Source organism: Coffea eugenioides, chromosome 1 (assembly GCF_003713205.1).
Source record: "Coffea eugenioides isolate CCC68of chromosome 1, Ceug_1.0, whole genome shotgun sequence".
In the NCBI taxonomy this organism is placed as follows: domain Eukaryota; kingdom Viridiplantae; phylum Streptophyta; class Magnoliopsida; order Gentianales; family Rubiaceae; genus Coffea; species Coffea eugenioides.
In genome coordinates this window covers 7,287,555-7,307,914 of record NC_040035.1, presented here as the reverse complement: position 1 = coordinate 7,307,914, position 20,360 = coordinate 7,287,555, and the positions used below count along the sequence as shown (strand labels likewise).

At 37.1% G+C, this 20,360-nt stretch overlaps 2 protein-coding genes and 1 non-coding gene across 4 annotated transcripts; 2 read left to right on the top strand and 1 right to left on the bottom strand.

The window, feature by feature from the left end:
- Positions 1–251: 251 nt before the first annotated feature.
- On the bottom strand, positions 252–3,331 carry LOC113763491. 2 transcript variants are annotated; one of them, XM_027307322.1, is made up of 3 exons: positions 3,226–3,331; positions 2,769–3,103; positions 252–614 (listed from the first exon to the last, which is right to left on the bottom strand). In XM_027307322.1, exons 2-3 carry the CDS (start codon positions 3,080–3,082, stop codon positions 605–607), a joined length of 324 nt encoding a protein of 107 aa, XP_027163123.1. In that variant the 5' UTR covers positions 3,083–3,103; positions 3,226–3,331; the 3' UTR covers positions 252–604. The 2 variants fall into 2 exon arrangements, with proteins under 2 accessions (XP_027163123.1, XP_027163131.1); XM_027307330.1 differs by having other exon boundaries at positions 2,769–3,084.
- Positions 3,332–8,170: 4,839 nt separating this feature from the next.
- Positions 8,171–8,277, top strand: LOC113752618. Its single transcript, XR_003464884.1, has one exon. It is a non-coding gene; the product is annotated as a small nucleolar RNA R71 (small nucleolar RNA).
- Positions 8,278–17,564: 9,287 nt separating this feature from the next.
- LOC113766939 (uncharacterized mitochondrial protein AtMg00300-like) lies at positions 17,565–19,755 on the top strand. Its single transcript, XM_027311099.1, has 3 exons — positions 17,565–17,720; positions 18,708–19,009; positions 19,647–19,755. The coding sequence occupies exons 1-3, from the start codon at positions 17,565–17,567 to the stop codon at positions 19,753–19,755; spliced, it is 567 nt and encodes a 188-aa protein (XP_027166900.1).
- The last annotated feature ends 605 nt before the right edge of the window (positions 19,756–20,360 follow it).

Below are 20,360 nucleotides of genomic sequence, written 5' to 3'. Positions count from 1 at the left end.
TGTAAATACTAGAGCAAAGGTAAATGATCTCATCACCTTGTGTTTCTAAGGATGAAGATAAAAATAATTGACCCTGGTAATTCATTTTTGCACGCTTTACTATCTTATCCACGAACAGAGCTCTCTGATAATATATCAGTTAAACATTTTCGCAGTTTTTGATCCACAAATGCATTCCTGGTTTGATGTGGTATGCATGAAAAGTACACATCCACCAAATCAGAGAGACGAAAAGGCTAATTAATACCGAATTAGCCAAAAAACAACCATCATTTTCAGAGCTATATTTTTGGACCAAACTGGCTGAAACCTTAAAGAAATCAAGTTCTGCCTAAATCAAACAAGCTGGCAATAGCCTCAATGGTCTCCAACATTATCAATTGCTTCCCAATTTCTGGCAACAATCAACTTCCTGTAATCCTTTTACCATACACCACTAGTATACCATTGGGAAAAAACAATAAAGGTTCTTGAGATACAATTCAAAGTTGAGAAAGCCACTAAAACCTTCATGATGACTTAACACTCAGGACTTGCTAGCGTCAAAACATTTGCCACCAAGCAATTACCTATCAAATATATGTGACGCTATTCTGAGATAGGTTTATAGACCCCTGCAGGCAAAGGAAACCAAATGTCAATAACACAATAAAAGGTTGATCTAGTCTAGCAAATTAACACAACTGAAAACTAATTGACAGTTGTTCATCACAATACTGTATTGATTGCAGGACATAAAAGCGATGGTTGACTGAAACTTGGGAACATCCACATAGAAGTGCAATGCAGACATGAAAGCCTACTATAATTTCTAAGCCAGTCCAAATACTTTCTTAATCATTTTGCAGTTATAACCATAATATAATTAATCCCTCTATCTCTTTACCACTTAGGTATCTTTAAAGTTTTGTGTTAACCAAAAGAAATATCTATAATTTTGGTTTTCCAAATATGAGCCTTATTATGTTTCCCTGGATAAGGGAAAACCAAAGATTGAATCTTGACCTAAAATACACATGAAACTTCAGAAAAGAATAATGTAAAATAACTTCAACGTGCTCTTGTACTAGAGATATCCTAGAGGGAATTAAATCCTTTGAAATTGGCATCAAGAGAATCAAGCAAATAAATGCTGGAAACAAAGTTTAATTACGATTTAATTTCCTAATGATTTTCAATTGATTATATTGTACTTGTAACTATCTTTTAAGTTGACAAAGATCCAAATGCATTAAGTGATAATTCTGTATGCTTAATACGTGAAAAAATAATTTCTACAACTTACATCCTTTGCCTTGATCAGGAGTCATTTTGTTCAGAACCAAAACGGGTATTCTGTATTTTCTTTTTCTTTATTTCTGCTCCTTTTATAGGTAAGGCACATACATAAATGAGATGTTGCAAAAAGTAGAACAAGTTTTAGTACAACAAATAGGAATTTTCCTGCTCAAAGATGTGGACATAACCTAAACAAGAAAGTCCTATTTGAAATCAGGACTTGGGAAACAAACTCATAGAAACAGTATGATAAACCACGATATATCCAGGTTTACAGCATTTTCCTTTCAAAAGTAAGTATATAACAGAAAAATTGGAAATTAGCTCTAAAAAACAGGGCAAGAAAATCTAAATGAAACATATACTTCAGTAGTCCACCTCTGTCCTTGCAGTCTGGTGCTCTTAATTGCTAACTGTCAAAGTTTTTCATTTCCCTTCTTACTCTTTTCTATATCTTGTTTTGCATAGATCCTACTGGCAACATCTATTTCACTGAACTATATCTTGCTGACTTGAGAATTTTGAAGTATGCAGCATGGCTCAAAATCCACAATGAAAATAATTGCGGGAAGTTTGTTTACTCCTGGCATTATCTATTTCACTAAGCAATTGTTCAGAATTTACTGAATACAGGTCACCCACAGACCAAAAAGAAAAAGCCGCCACCTGTGTTTCAACTTCTTACTGTATACTAAAGATTGAACTTCACTCTGTGTATTAAATAACTCAAGACTATTGCCACCCACATTGGATAAATAAGAAAAAACAGATGAAGAGTATTAGCAGAACACATCAACTCTAAAATCAATCAAGACAGGCTTTTCCCATAACTTTCAAATCATTATGCCTCACGTCATCAACCCTCAAGTCAGTAACATTTAAGCGCTATTAGAAGTTAAAAACACACAGCGTATTCTTCATTTAGCTTGAGGCTTGCTAGTAATATATCTCATAAGAAAACAGTGGAATTTAAACAAGCAATCAATTTTATTGTTTTTATCCTAACTCACTGGATAATTTTTGTTCATCAGTCCAATAATAACCAAAATTTCCTACTTGATTTCTAGAGAAGGAAAAGAAAGCCCATTGAAAAAAAATCTCCCAAACCTCCCCATTTGATCATTATCAAATTTTGATATAATGTAGAAACAAGTTTCAATCCTTGTTGATTATAGTGAAAAACTTCAGCAATGCGATTAAAAATCAAGTGCTCCATCCCCTTTGATCATCATCATCAAATTCAATTATTTTTCCCTTCCAAAACATAATGATTGCTCCAACAAACCCAAAAAATAAAAAATAAAAAAATTCTGACAACCAAATTACGTAAAGAAAGTCCAATTCGACAATCCCGCAGTCATTCAAAAAAGTTCTTAGACCATCCAAGTGAAACAGCTTATTTCCGCCTTCCAGAAAAAAAAAACCAGATATTAAAAAGCAACCAAATTCCAAAATTGCAGAAATCAACCAAAAAAAAAAAAAATCTTTACCTGACTTTCTTGTCGAGCAGAGATTTGAGAACGCGAGAAAATTGCTGGGACTGAACTGTACGTTCGCGTGCTTTACGAGCTAAAACTCGCTTCTCCGAGTTCTTAATATGATGACTTTGCTCGCTCTTTATCAGCCGCTCGATTCCGCTGGATTGCATCTTCTTTTGCATAAGCGATAACGCTCGCTCCAAATTTAAATCCCGTACTTGGACTCGGATGCCTCGCTGCTGCTGGAGCTCATGACTCACTGAGTTCAGCACCGCACTTGAGCGAGTCAAAATCGTCGGCATGTACTTCGCGACGACGTTCATCATTTCTAGTAGATAACTTGAATACTGAGAAATAATGATGAAAATAATTGAAAAAAGAGAAACCCTAAATCACCAAAAATAATGATAAATGCTATTAAATAAATACGGAGGTCGATTTCAAGTTAGTGGGAGAAAAGGATGAATACCTCCGGCGACAATTGATCGGCCGGCGAAGAACTGATGGCGAGAGAAAATGGGGAGAAAGTGAAGTGGAAAGGGTGAGGCGTCTGAGAGTTGGAAAAAAAAAAAAAAAAAAAAAAACCCCTTTCCAATCACCTCTTTTTAAGGGGTTAAAAAAATTAAGGTTGCGGCTTGGAGGCGTGAAACTCCACGCCTTCAAAGTTACAGTTATGCAGTAAAAGCGCAATTTAATATATTCTTTATAATATTACGCCTTTAGTGGTGTGGGGATACTATGGTGTAAAGGCGCGATCATCCCAGGCAAGTTGGGCTTTTCTGATTGGGTTTTGGAAAAACAAAAGGACGTTGCAAGTTGTCGGCTTGGTTCAAATTACTTTACAAAGGATCGAGTTCAAGAGCTCAAGAAGAATCTTTGTATCCTTAGCATCTTATCTTTGGAAAATTAATATTCTTAATATCATTATATATACAAGTCGACATTTGACCAAAAAAATAATAATATCATTAACTCCGTTTGAATTAGCTATTTTTGGAGATATTTTTGAAATATTTTACTACAGCAGTGTATATGAAAAATTTTAACTATAGATCTTTTTAAAATATTTGATATATTGTATCGATGATATGCTTTTTTGAATTATTTTTGTTTGTGTATTATTATAGTATTGTATTTGAAAAACTTATTTTTTTTTTAAAATAACTTTATCAAAAACAAAAGTACAAATTAAAGATAGACAAATGTCCAAATTTAGTATTGATAAATATATAACTTTATAAAAAACGAAAGTAGTAATTAAAGATAGACAAATGCCCAAAGTTAGTATTGGACTATAGTTGCATCAAAGACGATGTGCTTTTCAAGATTATAGACATAATGTAAACTTTTGAAATTTTAAGAAGTCGCAATAGTGTTCACTTCACAAGGGTAGGTATAACTCAACTTTAAACATACATGCTTGAAATTTTAAGAAATTACAACAGTGTTCACTTCTCAAATGTAGGTATATCTCAACTCTAAGTATACAGTGAATATTAGATTGAGAGATTGATGTATATTAGAACACTATCATGATTTATAAACATTTCTAACTCTCAAAATACAGAGTCCGTTATCTTGATGGCTTCCTTTAATATTAACTCACATATACATTGGTCATTGAAATTATAGTCATCAGATAACATAATCTGCATAACCTAAGCATATATGATCCATAGCAAACATAGTAACTAGTTTTTGTTTACAAAACTTCTAATAGTGTAATAGTTTCCTCAACACAAGTTACTGTAAAAGGGTGCGTAGAAGCATCAGTATCCATCACGCGAAAGAGCTTGCCAACAATTACTTGTATCTACATAGGTCTCCTGACAAATCCCTCAAATTGTCACAGTAAAGGAGTTCCAACCTCTTGAGAGAAGTACCACAATCCCTTATAGTTGTTAAATCAGTGCATCTGTGCAATCTCAGAAATTTTATATTAGGATGGTGATGATTATTGGATAGTAGTCTTAGAGCCACATATGAAAGACATGTTAGCCCAATCACCCCATTTTCTCCAATTATTTCTAGGGTCGAAAGATTGGTTACTTTGCTGAGAATCTTTTTTACCTGTAAAAAGTGGTCATTTTTCTTGATTTCCAACCTGCTAAGACTTGGAAAATAACTTGGAGCACTTAATAGTTTGAAACAATCTTCAATGATCAATGTTTCAAGTATGGAAAACAACAAATCAACAATTTCATCCTTGTCTGGTTCCATTCAATTTACCAAGTCCCTCATATTTCTCAGGGATTGCGTCTTAAGGGAAGGAAACAGTTTTTTGTTAGCCTAGTCATTCCTGATCCTCCTCCTTTAAAATCATCACCATTACCGTAGAATGAGAGCCCAATGCATCTTAACTTATCCAATTGTCGCGCCCCATTTTTAAAATAAAAAATAACTAGTTTAGAAAAAATGAATTTTTGAATGAATATGGGAGTTTGATTTTTAGAAAAAGGAAATGGGTTTAATTGGGACTTAAAAATGCGACGATTTTGACCCAAAAGAATAGTTTAAAAAGGGTTTTTAACGAAAAATAGGAGTCGCCACTTGTTATTGAGTTAAGGTGTACCAAGTCACTTAAAAATGAATTTTAGATAAAAAGTAGAGAAAATCCTTTTTAAACGACTCGAAGTCTACACAAATCAGAGAAAAAGATTTGGGAGTCACGGTGGAAGAAAGGAAAGGTAAGGATAAAAATCCAAGGCACCCTTTCCACCTAGTCAAAATTAATTGCGTGATTTAGTCCAAAATTTTCTTAGTTTAATCTAAAAATTTATCACATTTGGATGTCACTATATGGATGCAAACCCTCAACCTAGGAGAATGTCGGGGGGTCGGAATATGTCTCTTCAAGACTTAATTGGTGCAAATCACATTAGTTGTGATACTCAAGTTGACTCTTTGAAGAAATCACGAATATGAAAAAATATGAGATTTGAAGAAAAGAAAAGAAAATAATAATTATACAAATATACATGACCTAAAGGAATGCATCATAACAGGTGTGGGGAGGCTAAAATTCGTAACTCAATTTTTCCTTTTATAGAAAGAATACTGTAAGGATCGAAGACAATCTAAGAGAGGGTGAATTAGGTAAATTAAAAACTAACCAAATTATGAGACACTTTTTGGTTGAATATGAAATTTACCTTCTTTTCTAGATGACCACACAATGGAACAAATAATGAGAAAACACAAATGCTCGTGAGTAGAAGAGATGAACAATTTATGTTGCAAGGTAGTAAATAAAAGAGATAGAATAGCAAACCAAATTCCAAACTCCTATTGAGTTTGAATATCACTTTATAGAACAAGTTTCTTCAAGTTGATCAATTACAACCAATCTTTGTGTACAAAGGAAGGATCACTTCCTCCTTGACCCAAGCCATACTTGGTCAAGTTCGAAAGTTTTACTATCACTCGGATAACCCTCACAAAACTACACTATTGAAGTAATTTTCTCACACAAGAAAAACTTATACAAAATCTACACAACTAAGAGTACAAATCTTCTTTGAAGAGAATTTTCTCACTAAAATTGCTCTAGATCTTTTGTAGTCTCAATGTGTAAAAGTATTTTGAAGTGGTTGACTTTGCTCTATTTATATGAGACCAAAAAGTTCTTTCATTAATGCTTCCAACAGATAGAAGGCAGCTGAAGAGTCTACTAGCTGTTGGTAGTGTCGGACGTCCGATAGTCTTGTTTCTTGTGCCGACAGCAGGCAGTGAGCAAAATGAATTTTCTTTAATTCTTTCGGACGTCCGGTACCTTCAAAGTTTGCGTCCGAAAGCAGATGGTAAAGTTCGAGAAATTTTCTTCAATTCTTTCGGGCGTCCGGTACCTCCAGTACTGTGCGTTCGAAGTGTTGCGTAGTTTATCGAACGTCCGGTGCTCTAATGTTTTGCTTCCGATCAAGATCAGTGAGTATAAAGGAAATGTTTTAATTCTTTCAGACGTCCGGTGATAGAGTTTTTCATGCGTCCGAAGTTGCTCAATGATTGTTGGACGTCCGATCCAGTCTTTACGAGTGTCCGACAGTTTCAGCAATCTTTGTCTTTTCTAAATGCGCTTAATCTTTGAACCTGATTTGCTCGATTGTTGAAAAGATCTTTGAGGAAAAAATTAATAACATCCATTTGTTTTGTAAACATCAAAAGGTAGGTAGTCAGATTTACATTCTCCCCCTTTTTGATGATGACAAAACAATGGATGGAGAGAAAAAATCATTGAGTCAAAACTCCCCCTTACTTAATGCATAATGTATCAAAAAATTTGTAAGTGCCACTCCCCTTCAAAATAACTTCCCCTCACACATATACTAGAAGACTCTAAAACTTCCTGGCATTCCATTTTTTTATCATCCATTTCTCCCCCTTTTTGTCATCATTAGATGATTATCCAGAAACCCAACATCAATGTCAGCAATATCAGCAATTAATATTAGAAATCAGTAGTCACAGGGATACCAATCATTTAGCATTCATATCTTTGCAATCAGTGGCTCACTTTCTTCCACCTTGTCTCTCCCTTCACTTTTCTTACTTCCTCTTCTAGCTCATTTAACTGCTTTTTTTCTCTTCTTTCATGCTCTCTTACACTTTCAACCACAGGTGGCTCACCCACTTCCTTACCACTACGGAGGGTTATGACCTTTACATGCTCCCTTGGGTTCACCTCAGTCTTGCTAGGTAAATTCCCTTGGTTCCGATTGTTAACCGCATTAGTTATTTGGCCTAATTAGACCTCGACATTCCTATACATATTGGTGAGTTGGTCTATCCTTTCTTCAATTCTTTCGAACTTTTGCATAGTGACGCTAGTTAACTTTTCAATTTTATCATTTGATACATTTGCTAGCTTCTCAATTGCCAATTCCCAAGCTGGCTTAGACTTCAGAAGTGGTTGCTTCGGTTGAAAATCCGGTAGATTCGTTGATCTTGGTTGGTTCCTTTGATCCTTCCATCCAAAGTTTGGATGATTACGCCACCCTAGATTATAGGTATTTGAGTATCTATTGTTTTGGGATGGACAGTTGTAATTGTTGAGATATTGAACCTGTTCACTGCTAGCACACATAGAATCATCATGATCTCCTCCACAGTTAGTACAACATGCAACAACTACTCCTTGGTTGGAATTAGAACCAACTTGCTTATTAAGCATCTTAATCACATTATCCATCTTTGCACTTAACATATTCAATGTATCTACTTCAATCATACCTGCGGTTCTCCTTGTATTACCTCGTTCATTGGCCCATTGGTAATTATTAGCAGCCATTTCTTCAATCAATTATTGAGCTTCCTCGACCGACTTTCCCATCAAAGCTCCTCCCGTTGCCGCATCCACATGCGTCTTTGTCGGATAGGTGAGTCTATTGGAAAATGTTTAGACTATTAGCCAATCGAGGAGATCATGATGAGGACACCTTCGTTGTAACTCCCGATAGTGCTCCCAAGCTTCGTACAATGTCTCTCCTTCCTGTTGAGAGAAACTAGTTATATCCATTCAGAGTTTAGTAGTTTTTCCAGGTAGAAAGAACTTATTAAGAAAAGGTTTAGCTAACTCCGCCCAAGTAGTAAAAGTGTTTGGAGGATGAGCTTGTAACCAAACCTTGGCCTTGTCCCTTAGTGAAAATAGAAACAATCTAAGTTTAATTGCATCATCACTAACACCATTAAGCTTTATTGTATCACAAATTTCAAGAAGTGTTGACAAATGAGAATTTGGGTCTTCGGTAACATTACCTCTATATTGAGATTGTTGAATCATTTGAATAAGTGATGGTTTAATCTCAAAATTGTTAGCATTTACTGCAGGTCTTGCTATGCTTGTTTGAGATCCTTGTGTCCCCGGTAGAGCAAAATCCCATAAAGCTCGCCTATTTGCCTCGTTCTCCGCCATTTCTTCTTCAAAAGGTAGCTGTATCGCAATTCCCTCGATAGGTTGCCTAATCTCTTCTTCCTCTTGTTGTGGTGTATGCCTTCTTTGTCTACGTAATGTCCTTTCAATTTCCGAATCAAAAGGTGCTACTACACGTAAAACTCGGTGCACACGCTACAAAAAATGAAGAATAAAGACAATGTAGTAATTATATTACAAAAATAAATATCCAATCCATAATATTAACAAGAATTTTCACTACACTAATACTAACTAATCTAATATAGAGGTCTAAATTAATAAAGCCTGCTAGGCTCTAATATTGCCGGTCTCAGGAAACGGCGCAAAAACTTGTCTGGCTTTTGATATGATTAATTCCGATTTATACCTGTTTGACTGCAAGTATACAGGTCAAATTAGTAATTTAGGGCATGTATCGGGTCGATCCCACGAGGAGCAACTTAAACAAGTATAGGTCCTTTACTTACTCTATTATTTAGACTAACTAATAATAAGAGTAATGAAAATCACAATATTAATCAACTAACCATAACTAAAATGGCTAGGCCACTTGCAAATAAACAATGGAGAAATTCACTAAACACTTAAATCTAGAGAAATAGAGTCCACTTATGGCATCCAAGATATGAATGAATAGATTTACCTCTTGTCACTACACTTGTTTAACTAGGGATTCATTTCCAATATTACCAAATCTCATTCTCATGATAAAATGGCCTAGATATAGTCTAGTATTCCTATTCTCATGGTGAATAACTAGATCTTCTCTTGTTTCCTTCATGAAATGCAAGTTAATCCACTTAAGTGTATCTCTATTCTCATGAGTCTACTACTTAAGCTCTACTCATGTAGTTCCATCATTATTACCAACTTCCATTGAATAATAACAACTAAGAGCATGTTATTAGTGATCAAGCAATAACAAGTGATAAGCATGCACAAGTAGACAAGTTAACACAAGATTTAACAAGTGCAAATCATATCCACATCATATCAAGTAGCCATAAGCTTCATCTACTCTCTAGATTTAGAAATTTAGCTACTCATGTAAGATATAACTAGGAAACACATAGTTTCATTGCATGAACACATCATGAATCACAAGTAAAAGATAGATTAAAGAAAGCTTAGCCAAGGTTAATGAAGAAGCTCCCAATGATTTTCAATTTCTTCAACAAAATGGTGTACAATGAAGTCTCCAATTGTTCTCCACAAAAGTTCCTAGTTAGAGAGAACAAGACAAGACTAACTTTTAAGTTCTAATGCCCAAAATCTGATGTATCCCCCCTCTACTATGCTCTACTCCTTTCTAATAATGTCTTTTGCTCATTTTCTTTCCAAATTTGCCCCTCATTGAAATCATCACATCTTGCTTCTTCAAGTGTACAAGAGGTATGCCAGCTTCCAGCCAAAATTTTGTGTGAAACATGAGTCAAAAAGTAAGTGTGAAATGAGCACAAGTTGTTCTGCAAATTGCAGAGGAGAGAGGAAGATCCGAGGCCTGGATCTGAGGGGGTGAACAGTGATCTGAGCTCGGATCCTGTTGCCTCAACTTTTCTTCATGCAAGATCCGAGGCCTTCTTCAAAGCGATCCGAGCTCGGATTGCTTGGCCCTCGGATCCACTTCTCCAGAAGATCAGACGAGGGCTCGGATCACAGGGGATGAGAATGGATCCGAGCTCGAATCCCTCTCCCCTGTTTCCATCTTCCAATTCTTCCCTCTTCCGCTTCATATTGCTCCTTGTTTCACTTGTCCGTTGTCCTCCCACTAGCACTTTGCCTCTTTTTTATCTTGTGTACGTGTCTCATACACCAACAACCTACAAAATATCACATGTTTATGCATTAATCTACTCATTTTGCAAGTTCGGATCACTAAATAACACTTGAAACAATTTGCACTAAAAAGAGTTTAAATATGGCTATGATTCTCTAAAAATATGACAAAAGCTTGTGCAAAACTGTACAAAATACATACAAAATATTCACTTATCACCAATACCTTAAGAATCATCTCATTTGGAGCTCTGTGGACTGAGATATGACCAATCTACCATCAACTGGTCAGAGCTCTATTTCACCTTTCGACAATAGAGTTGCACTTCTATATTTTGACATTTTGATAATGAAAATGATTGAAATGGATTTTGATGTCTTCATACAAAATGTAGATCTATCTTGTATCTTCAAAATTGTTCAAGAATAACCTCAATCCAACATGTGTAGCTCAAGATATAGCCAAAATACCATAAGGTGTCAAAACTGTGAAACTTGCTTCCTTGTGTACTAAGTTGCATTTCATATTTTGCACTTCATATTCTCTTTTTATCACTTCAAATCATCATCAATCATCCAATTATCTTCTCAAATCACTCCCTTTGATGATTGAATCCTTAAACCTATAAAAACATGAAGTTTGTGCTGTAAAAATCTATAGAAATGTAATTTTCACACTTTAAACCATAAAATGCATATTTTTACTAGAAACTTAGTTTATTAGCTATAAAACTAAATAAAACACATCAAAACTAATTAATAAAACACACTTAAAACATGTAAAATATATACTTATCAATATTGGTACAAATAGTTCATAGAAGATGAAACCAAACTAAGGAGGTCTCTATACGAACCTTCAAAGGTAACTGCATTGCGATTGTTCCAAAGATTCCACAGTATTATAGCTACCAATTCCATGTCTTCTCTTGGTAATTGATGTAGGAGATTAGGAAGCCAGATTGTGACTTGCTAAGCAGTATCCAAATGAACTTTTGTAGACAAATGGCTGAGTGCTCATGATTGGATAGCTACTGGACAAAAGAAGAAGATGTGGTTTGTGTCATCAGATGCAGCTTGACCAACAACACAGGATGTTCCCAGCAATACTCCACGTGCTTGAAGCTTGAATTTTTTTGGTAAAGTGTCCGTACAAACTCTCCATAGAAAAATTTTGATCTTTGTTGGCAAACTCAGCTTCCATAGTCTACCCCATGTATTTGTTACCATACTATTGTTGCATGAATCTAAATTCTGCCAATCCTTGGAATGTTGTTTGATTAGATGATAGGCCGATTTTACAGTGAAAAATCCATTTTTAGTATAATGCCAGATAAGTTTATCCTGATTATGAGAGTCTCCTATTGGAATACTCTTAATCAAATCAACTTCACCGGGCCAGAAAAGGTTTTGCAAAAGGTCTAACTTCCAAGATCTTTTAGTATTGTCAATGGTAGAATCATTAGGCAACAATTCCGAATGAGATATCACTTTCAAAGAAGGTCAAGGTAGCCACCTGTCATGCCAAATTTTGATATTGGTTCCATTCCCTACTCGCCATCTACTACCTGCTACTATATATTTGCACACTTCACGGATCCCTCTCCAAGTCCAAGAGGGTGAGAACCTTCTGTTGCCTGAACAAATCAGAGTTAGGGAAGTACTTAGCTTTATAAATCTGATGTAAAAGTGTGGAGGTTTGTGTTCTAATGTGCCAACCCTGCTTAGCTAGCAATGCGAGATTAAATGACTTCAGTTGCCTGAAACCCATTCCTCCGTCTTCCTTATTTGTGCAAAGCTTATCCCAACTAACCCAATGAATAGATTTCCCTTTTAATCTATCACCCTACCAAAAATCACTTATCATTGATTGAATGTCATTGAGCAATGAATCAGGGTATTTGAAACAAGACATAGAATATGTAGGGATAGCCTGGACCACAGCCTTGATCATTACTTCCTTCCTTGCCCTTGATAATCGATGTTCATTCCAATCATGGATCTTTTGCCATATTCTATCTTTTATTGATGAGAAAACTGCACTTTTTGAGAGCCCAATAACTGTTGGGAGTCCCAGATATTTGTCATGTGTCGTAACCTCTTTCATACCAAGATAATTGGTAATGCTATCCCGCAGCTCTGGACTAGTATTGCTGCTAAAAACTATACCAGATTTGTCCAAGTTTATTTCCTGTCTCGAAGCAGATTTGTAGAGTTGCAAAATAGACTCGATATGTTGAGCCTCACGGAGCGTTGCTTTGCCAAACAACAAGGTGTTATCTGCAAATAACAAGTGAGAAATCTTTGGTCCAGCAACTCCTGCTCAGACACTAGAGATGTTACTACAACGATCTACTTCCTGTAATCAACAAGAAAAAACCTCCGCACAAATGAGAAATAGATAAGGGAAGATAGGATCCACTTGTCGAACACCACGTTGAGGCTTTAGATGACCAAACTGATGACCATTAAGTATAGAAATGAAACTGGAAATACAATAGTAAATAAGATTAACAAAATCTGAATGGAAACCTAGGGCTAACATCATTTTCTGAAGAAAAGGCCATTCAACCCTATCAAAAAGCTTTGCTCATGTCCAGTTTGTTAAACATGGATCCTTCCTTGCCTGTAACTTTTCACTTTAGGGAATGATTTATCTCATAGGCAATGAGGATATTGTCAGTAATAAGGCGCCCTGGTAGGAAAGTAGATTGATAGGGAGAGAGAATTTCCACTAGAACACGACTAAATCTAGTAGCAATTACCTTAGAAGCTAATCTATAAATGACATTACAAAGACTAATTGAATCGAATTGAGAAATATTGGATGGGTCATGGCATTCGGCAATGAGAACTACATGTGTGTAATTAATGCGCTAATCAAAAAGTCCATTATTAAGAAAAGAGAGAACCCAACGAATAATATCTTGTCCTATAATATGCCAGAATTTTTGATAAAAAATTGGGGACATACCATCAGGGCCTGGGATTTGAGTGGGTGCATCTGCGCTAGAGCCTTTGTCACCTTAATGGGATAGTAGGTTCGCAGGAGTGAATCATTCATTTGCTTAGTCACCTTCACTCTCACCCTTTTAAGAACAGTTTCAATTGCCTTCGTCGAAGGTTGAGAAGTAGAAAAAATTGTGCCAAAATGATCAAGAATAATAGCATCAAGATCTTCATGTGATTGGTACCAGAGACCCATTTTATTATAAAGCCCATCAATGTGATTATATTTCATTCTCTTGGTTGCTTGGGAGTGGAAAAGAGCTTTAGAAAGACCAATTTCCATATTTTTTTTGACTCCAGTTCAAAAGACCAATACGACATTCATCCATTTTAGACAGCAAATTATCACAAGCATTAGTAGCTGATACACTGTCCTATGCCTCCTTAATGATATCAGCACAGTCAGTAGCTTGAGCCCACATAGCCTTAAACATAAAGCGCTTCTTCTTACGTACATATATATTCTAATTCTTGGATAAACAGTCTGATTTAGAAAATCTCACCTTGATGGGAATGTGATCTGAATATAAAGTATGAACATGACATACTTCTACACTAGGGAACAAGTCAACAGCTTCTTGAGTAGCACATGCACGATCTAATCTGGCCCAGATTATGTTCGGTGAATTTTGACTACGACACCAAGTGAATTGAAACCCCTTATACCCCAAGTCATAAAGGTGACAGTCCGCTAATGCATTTCGAAAAGTCATAATCTGCCAATTTTGCCTTGGACCATTGCTCTGAAATTCAGATTGATTGAGCACTTCATTATACTCACCCATACATACCTATGGAAATGCAGATTGACTATCGAGAGTGCGTAATAAATCCCATGAAGATTTCCTTTTAGCAGCTTCAGGATGACCATAAAAACCAGTAAGACGCCAAGGAGAACCATTTGAATGTACAGTGACATCAATGAAGCTACTGGAGAACCGATTCAGAGATATGGCTATGTCTTTTTTCCATAATAGAGCTAGACCACCAGAGAAGCCCTTAGCATCCACTCCCATACCAAACCATCCAAACTGTGTTTTCAATTTGTCCATAGCCCTACTGGAACATTTAGTTTCTAAAAGAAAAACAATAGCAATTTTTCTCTCCAGACAATATTCCAGAGTTCTCGAACTGTACGGGAGTTATTTAACCCTTGACAGTTCCAACATAGTAGATTCATGGTTCTCAACGGGTCTGGACACCAATCTCTGCCGTTTTATCGTTTGCAGAAGTAAAAGTAGCTAAATCTGCTAACTTGCAACTCTTAGAGTCTATGGCATCCTCTATGTCCATATTAGCTGGCCCTACGTGTTTGTCACTTCATTTAACTTTATGACCACATAGAGAACTATCTCTTTACGCCCGTGAGGGGTGTGATTTCAAAGGTTTACAGAAGGTTTTGGTTCATTTCTGTTCTACTGAACTAGCAATAGAGCGAAGCTCCAGGAGATTAGTGGTCTTCTTCTGCTATAAGAAAGTTGCATTGACTAAGAATAGATCAGACGAGATAGGGTTATTGATATTGAGGTTTGCTTTAAAAGAGATGGTTGGCAAAGTGGGTTTGGATGTAATAGTGTCAGGTTTGAGGTTGCAAAATTCAGATGTTTTCAAACTATGTTTTCAATTCGCCAACCATCCAAACTGTGTTTTCAAGTACCAAACCATCCAAACTGTGTTCTCAATTTGTCCACAACCCTATTGGAACATTTAGTTTCTGAAAGAAAAACAATAGCAATTTTTCTCTCTAGACAATATTCCGGAGTTCTCGAACTGTACGGTAGTTATTTAATCCCTGATAGTTCCAACATAGTAGATTCATGGTTCTCGGCAGGACTGGACACCAGTCTCTGCCGTTTTATCGTTTGCAGAAGTAAAAGTAGCTAAATCTGCTAACTTGCATCTCTTAGAGTCTATGGCATCCTCTATGTCCATATTAGCTGACCCTGCGTATTTGTCATTTCATTTAACTTTATGACCAAATAGAGAACTATCTCTTTACGCCCGTGAAGGGTGTGATTTCAAAGGTTTACAGAAGGTTTTGCTTCGTTTCTGTTCTACTGAACTAGCAATAGAGCGAAGCTCCCGTAGATCAGTGGTCTTCTTCTGCTGTAACAAAGTTGCATCGAGTAAGAATAGATCTGATGAGATCGGGTTATTGGTATTGATGTTTGCTTTAAAAGAGATGGTTGGCAAAATGGATTTGGATATAATAGTGTCAGGTTTGAGGTTGCAAAATTTAGGTGTTAATGAGTGTGAGATTGTGTTGACACTTTGTTGGTCATTATGTTTCGGGATTTCCATAGGGTTGATAGTTGGAGCTTGGAAATTTGGCTTAGTGGTTTTGTGTTGACTTTGCTTAGCAGAAAGGGGTGTAATATCTTGTTCTCTAGGTTTAGGTTTGGAAGGCTTAGTGTGATGGGTTGAAACAGTTTGGTTTGTGGATGGGGTATTTTGGTTAATAGTACTAGGATTAGATAGCTTAGTGGCTAAGGTTGAGGTAGTAGAGGTTGTAATTGGGTTGGCTAGTTGAGAGGCTGGAGGATGAGGTTTTGTGAATAATACTAATTTTCGAGTTGCTGCGTCTGGCTTGTTTGGAGAGATTGCAGCTTTAGATGGGATAGACATCTCTGTTTGCTTGTTTGAAGGAGTAAATAAGGGACCACAAATCTGTTGTTTCGGGATAGAGCAATTCATAACAATAGAAGAAGGCAAACATAATTGGAAAGATTCTGCTATTGAGCCAATGATGTGGAAAGATCATGATTAGTATCCAGAGTATTGTTTTTTGAAAGTTGATTTTCCAAAGTGATATCCAAAGAGGACTCCTTATCCTTCAGGATTTTATCGGCATCAATATTGGACTGAACTTCTCTACCAACTGGAGCTCTGGCTTTGCCAAACTGCTGCTGACCCGAGAATTGCTGCTTATCATTCCCTACCCTGAGCCATGTTGGGTATTGAGGTTCACTCGTGCCCAAATTTGTAGAGTCTAACTTGATTTCACAATCCTGTTCACCGTGTCCAATTGTTCCACAAAAATAACAATACAAAGGAAGGTGTTCATACTGAAACTAGATTTTGTAGACCTCACCTTCAATGTAAAGTTGCATTTGCCGTCTAATTGCAGCATAACACAAATTCTGAGAAACTTTCCACATGCCAAATGTTCCCCTTTACCTTTAAAACCTTTATATTCGCTCAATGTATCCCCCAATAAATTCTGCCATCTTAGCATTCATCCAACTAAGTGGGACATTGTGTTGTTTTGTCAGAGCCGCAAGCTTTGACTTGTGGCATAATTTTTTCATTTCCTTCTCATCCCACATCGGAGCCTGCTGAAGAGAAGTCGGCTACTCGAGGCCTATAAATAGAAGGGTCCATTGAAGGATTTAACTTGCACCACTCAAGAGAGTTATATGGGCTATTAGCTTCTTGAGTCATCTAGCCCATTCAGTTAAATATTTTAGGCTCTCTTGATTTGAGTTTAGGAATATTTTCTAAACTCTTTTGTAAGTGCCTATTGGCCTAGGAACCACTTTCCTACGGCTTTTGTATTTCTTCTTCATAGTAGAAATATTGCTCCTCCCTCGCCCGTGGACGTAGGTCAATTTGACCGAACCACGTAAATCTTCTGTGTCTTTTATTTGCTTTGCTATCTGTCTTTATATGGTCGGTTTTACCGCCTAATTATTATATGGCTGGTATCTACCGCCTATCTATTATATGGTCGGTTATACCGCCTACTTTGTGCTAACTTGAGTTTGTCTATTTCCTGGCCCGGTCCTAACAAACTGGTATCAGAGCTGGTTGTTATATTTTGCAAGACAGGTTCATCTGGTGGGGCCCGTTCATCTGGTGGGGTCCGTCCATCCTGTGGGGCCCACTCATCCTGTGGGGTCCGTTTATCCGTGGGGCCCGCTCACCTTGTGGGGTCCTTTCATCCCGTGGGGCTCACCTATCTCGTGGGGCCCGCTCACCCTGTGGGGCCCGCTCACGAGACTTGCATATTTGTTTGGCCAGTTTTTTGAGACAAACTTCAAGTTACAGAATTTGTGGCAACAATGACGATAACAAAGACGGTTGTCGAGAAATTCGACAGGAATGTCAACTTCGGAATGTGGCAGCTCAAGATGGAGGACATTCTTGTTCAAGACGGAGTTGATCTAGCGATTCACGGAATCGAGAACAAACCAGAAGATGTCAAGGATGCGGATTTCGCCGATATGGATAAGAAGGCCAGATCCAGCATAATCTTAAACCTCTCCGATGAGGTATTGCGTGAGGTAGCAACGGAGACTTCGGCCAAGGCTATGTGGGATAAATTGAAAGCCTTGTATATGAAGAAGACAGTCGAAAATCGGCTATATTTGAAGCAGAGTTTGTACATGCTTCGGATGTCTGAAGGTACATCTATACTCTCCCATCTTGATAAATTTGATTCCATTATTATGGATTTGGGGAATATAGATTCGAAAATTGATGATGAAGATCAAGCCCTATTACTTTTGTGTTCCCTTCCCCAGTCTTTTAAGCATTTCCGCGATACTATGATTTATGGAAAGGAAACAATTTCGTATCGGGAAATTAAATCTGCATTAAAATCTAAAGAGCAGATAGATAGGGATATTACTGGGGAAACTAGTGGGAGTCAAGCCGATGGCTTGTTTGTTCGGGGTAGATCTGAAAAGAGAAACACAGAAAATAGAAGTAGATCCAAATCCAGACATAAAAATGTGGTGTGCAATTATTGTAAAAAGAAGGGCCATGTTATTTCTGATTGCTTTAAATTGAAAAATAAAGAAAAGCAAAAAGGGAAATTTGTTGAGAAAAATACTGAATCCGCTGAAGCTAGTATAGCAGCTGATGAGAATGATGGAACTATTTTCTGTGCAACGGAAAATAATTTTAGGTCTAACAATGAGTGGATTTTAGATTCGGGTTGTTCGTATCATATGTGTCCCAACAGGGACTGGTTTTCAACATATGAATCAACTGAAGGTGGAGTTGTCTTAATGGGCAACAACGCTGTTTGTAAAGTTGTTGGCAAAGGCACAATCCGGATTAAAATGTACGATGGTATTGTGAGGACGCTCACAGATGTTAGACATGTTCCAGATTTGAAGAAAAATCTCATCTCTTTGGGCACTCTTGAGTCTATAGGGTGCAGGTATTCAGGTGGAGACGGAGTTCTCAAAATCACTCGAGGTGCTCTTGTTGTTATGAAGGCACACAGATCTGGTACTTTATATATTTTGCAGGGATCTACTGTTACAGGTGCTGCTGCTGTTTCTACATCAACTTTGTCTGACTCTGATTTTACCAAATTATGGCACATGAGATTGGGGCACATGAGCGAGAAAGGCTTATCTATTTTATGCAAACGAGGTCTTCTTGGTAGTCAAAGTATTGGAAAGATGGGACTCTGTGAACATTGCATTTTTGGAAAGCAGAAGAGAGTTAGCTTCCAGTTGCCGGCAGTTCACAGGACAAAAGGAACTTTGGACTACATTCATTCAGACCTCTGGGGGCCTTCTCGTGCTTCTTCTAAAGGTGGTGCCAGGTACATGTTGACTTTCATTGATGATTATTCAAGGAAAGTTTGGGTATATTTTCTTAAGCATAAAAATGATGTTTTCCTAACTTTCAAGCAATGGAAAGTTTTGATTGAGAAGCAAACAGGAAAACACATTAAGCGGTTGAGAACAGATAATGGCATGGAATTTTGTGGAGGTGAATTTAATGAATTCTGCAAGAATGAAGGAATTGTTCGGCATCACACCGTCAGGATGACGCCTCAACAAAATGGTGTGGCTGAACGTATGAACAGAACGCTTTTGGAGAGAGCAAGATGTATGATCTCCAATGCAGGGTTGACAAACGACTTTTGGGCAGAGGCGATCAATATGGCCTGTTATATTGTCAACCGTTCTCCTTCTGCATCTCTTGATTTCAAAACTCCTGAGGAAGTTTGGTCAGGTACTCCTGCTGATTACTCCAATTTAAAAGTTTTTGGCTGTCCAGCATACATGCACGTGAATGATGGAAAATTGGAGCCTAGGGCTAAAAAGTGCCTTTTTCTTGGGTATGCTTCTGGGGTGAAAGGATACAGATTATGGTGTCCTGATCCCAAATCTCCAAAATTTGTGATCAGTAGAGATGTTACTTTTGATGAATTGTCTATGTTATCTTCCAAGAAGGAGTCTTCCAGTCCTTGTACTACTGATAGTACACAGAAGCAGGTGGAGCTTGATATTGGCAGTTCTGGTCCTTCTCAGACCAAATCTTCTATTCAACAAATGCCAGTAGATGCACCTGAGTCTACTGTGGAAGATAGTTCAGAAGAAGAGGAATATTCCATAGCCAGAGATAGACAAAGGAGAGACATTCGACCACCACAAAGATATGCAAATTTAGTTGCATATGCTTTGTCTATTGCAGAAGAAACTGATGCAGTTGGTGAGCCTTCCACCTATTCAGAAGCAGTTTCTTGTGATGATTCTGCAAAGTGGTTGATTGCGATGAATGAAGAAATTGAATCTCTTCATCGTAATGAAACTTGGGTTCTTGTAAAGCCGCCGTCAGCTAAGAAAATTGTTGGATGCAAATGGGTCTTCAAGAAGAAGGAAGGTATTCCAGGGGTTGAAGATGCAAGGTATAAAGCACGATTAGTTGCAAAGGGCTATAGTCAGGTACAAGGTGTTGATTTTAATGATATATTCTCACCTGTTGTTAAACATAGCTCTATTCGTGTTTTGCTTGCTTTAGTAGCCATGTATAATTTGGAGTTAGAGCAGCTTGATGTTAAGACAGCTTTCTTACATGGCGAACTTGAAGAACAAATTTATATGAAGCAACCCCAGGGTTTTGAGATTGAATGTAAGGAAGACCATGTTTGCTTATTGAAGAAATCC

Coding starts and splice junctions, on each gene's coding strand:
- LOC113763491 (XM_027307322.1), bottom strand. CDS start 3,082: ATGATGAACGTCGTCGCGAAGTACATGCCGACGATTTTGACTCGCTCA.
- LOC113766939 (XM_027311099.1), top strand. CDS start 17,565: ATGTGGCAGCTCAAGATGGAGGACATTCTTGTTCAAGACGGAGTTGAT. Junction 17,721..18,707: donor TCTTAAACCTCTCCGATGAG/GTATTGCGTGAG, acceptor TATATTTTGCAG/GGATCTACTGTTACAGGTGC. Junction 19,010..19,646: donor TCTTCTAAAGGTGGTGCCAG/GTACATGTTGAC, acceptor TCTTCCAAGAAG/GAGTCTTCCAGTCCTTGTAC.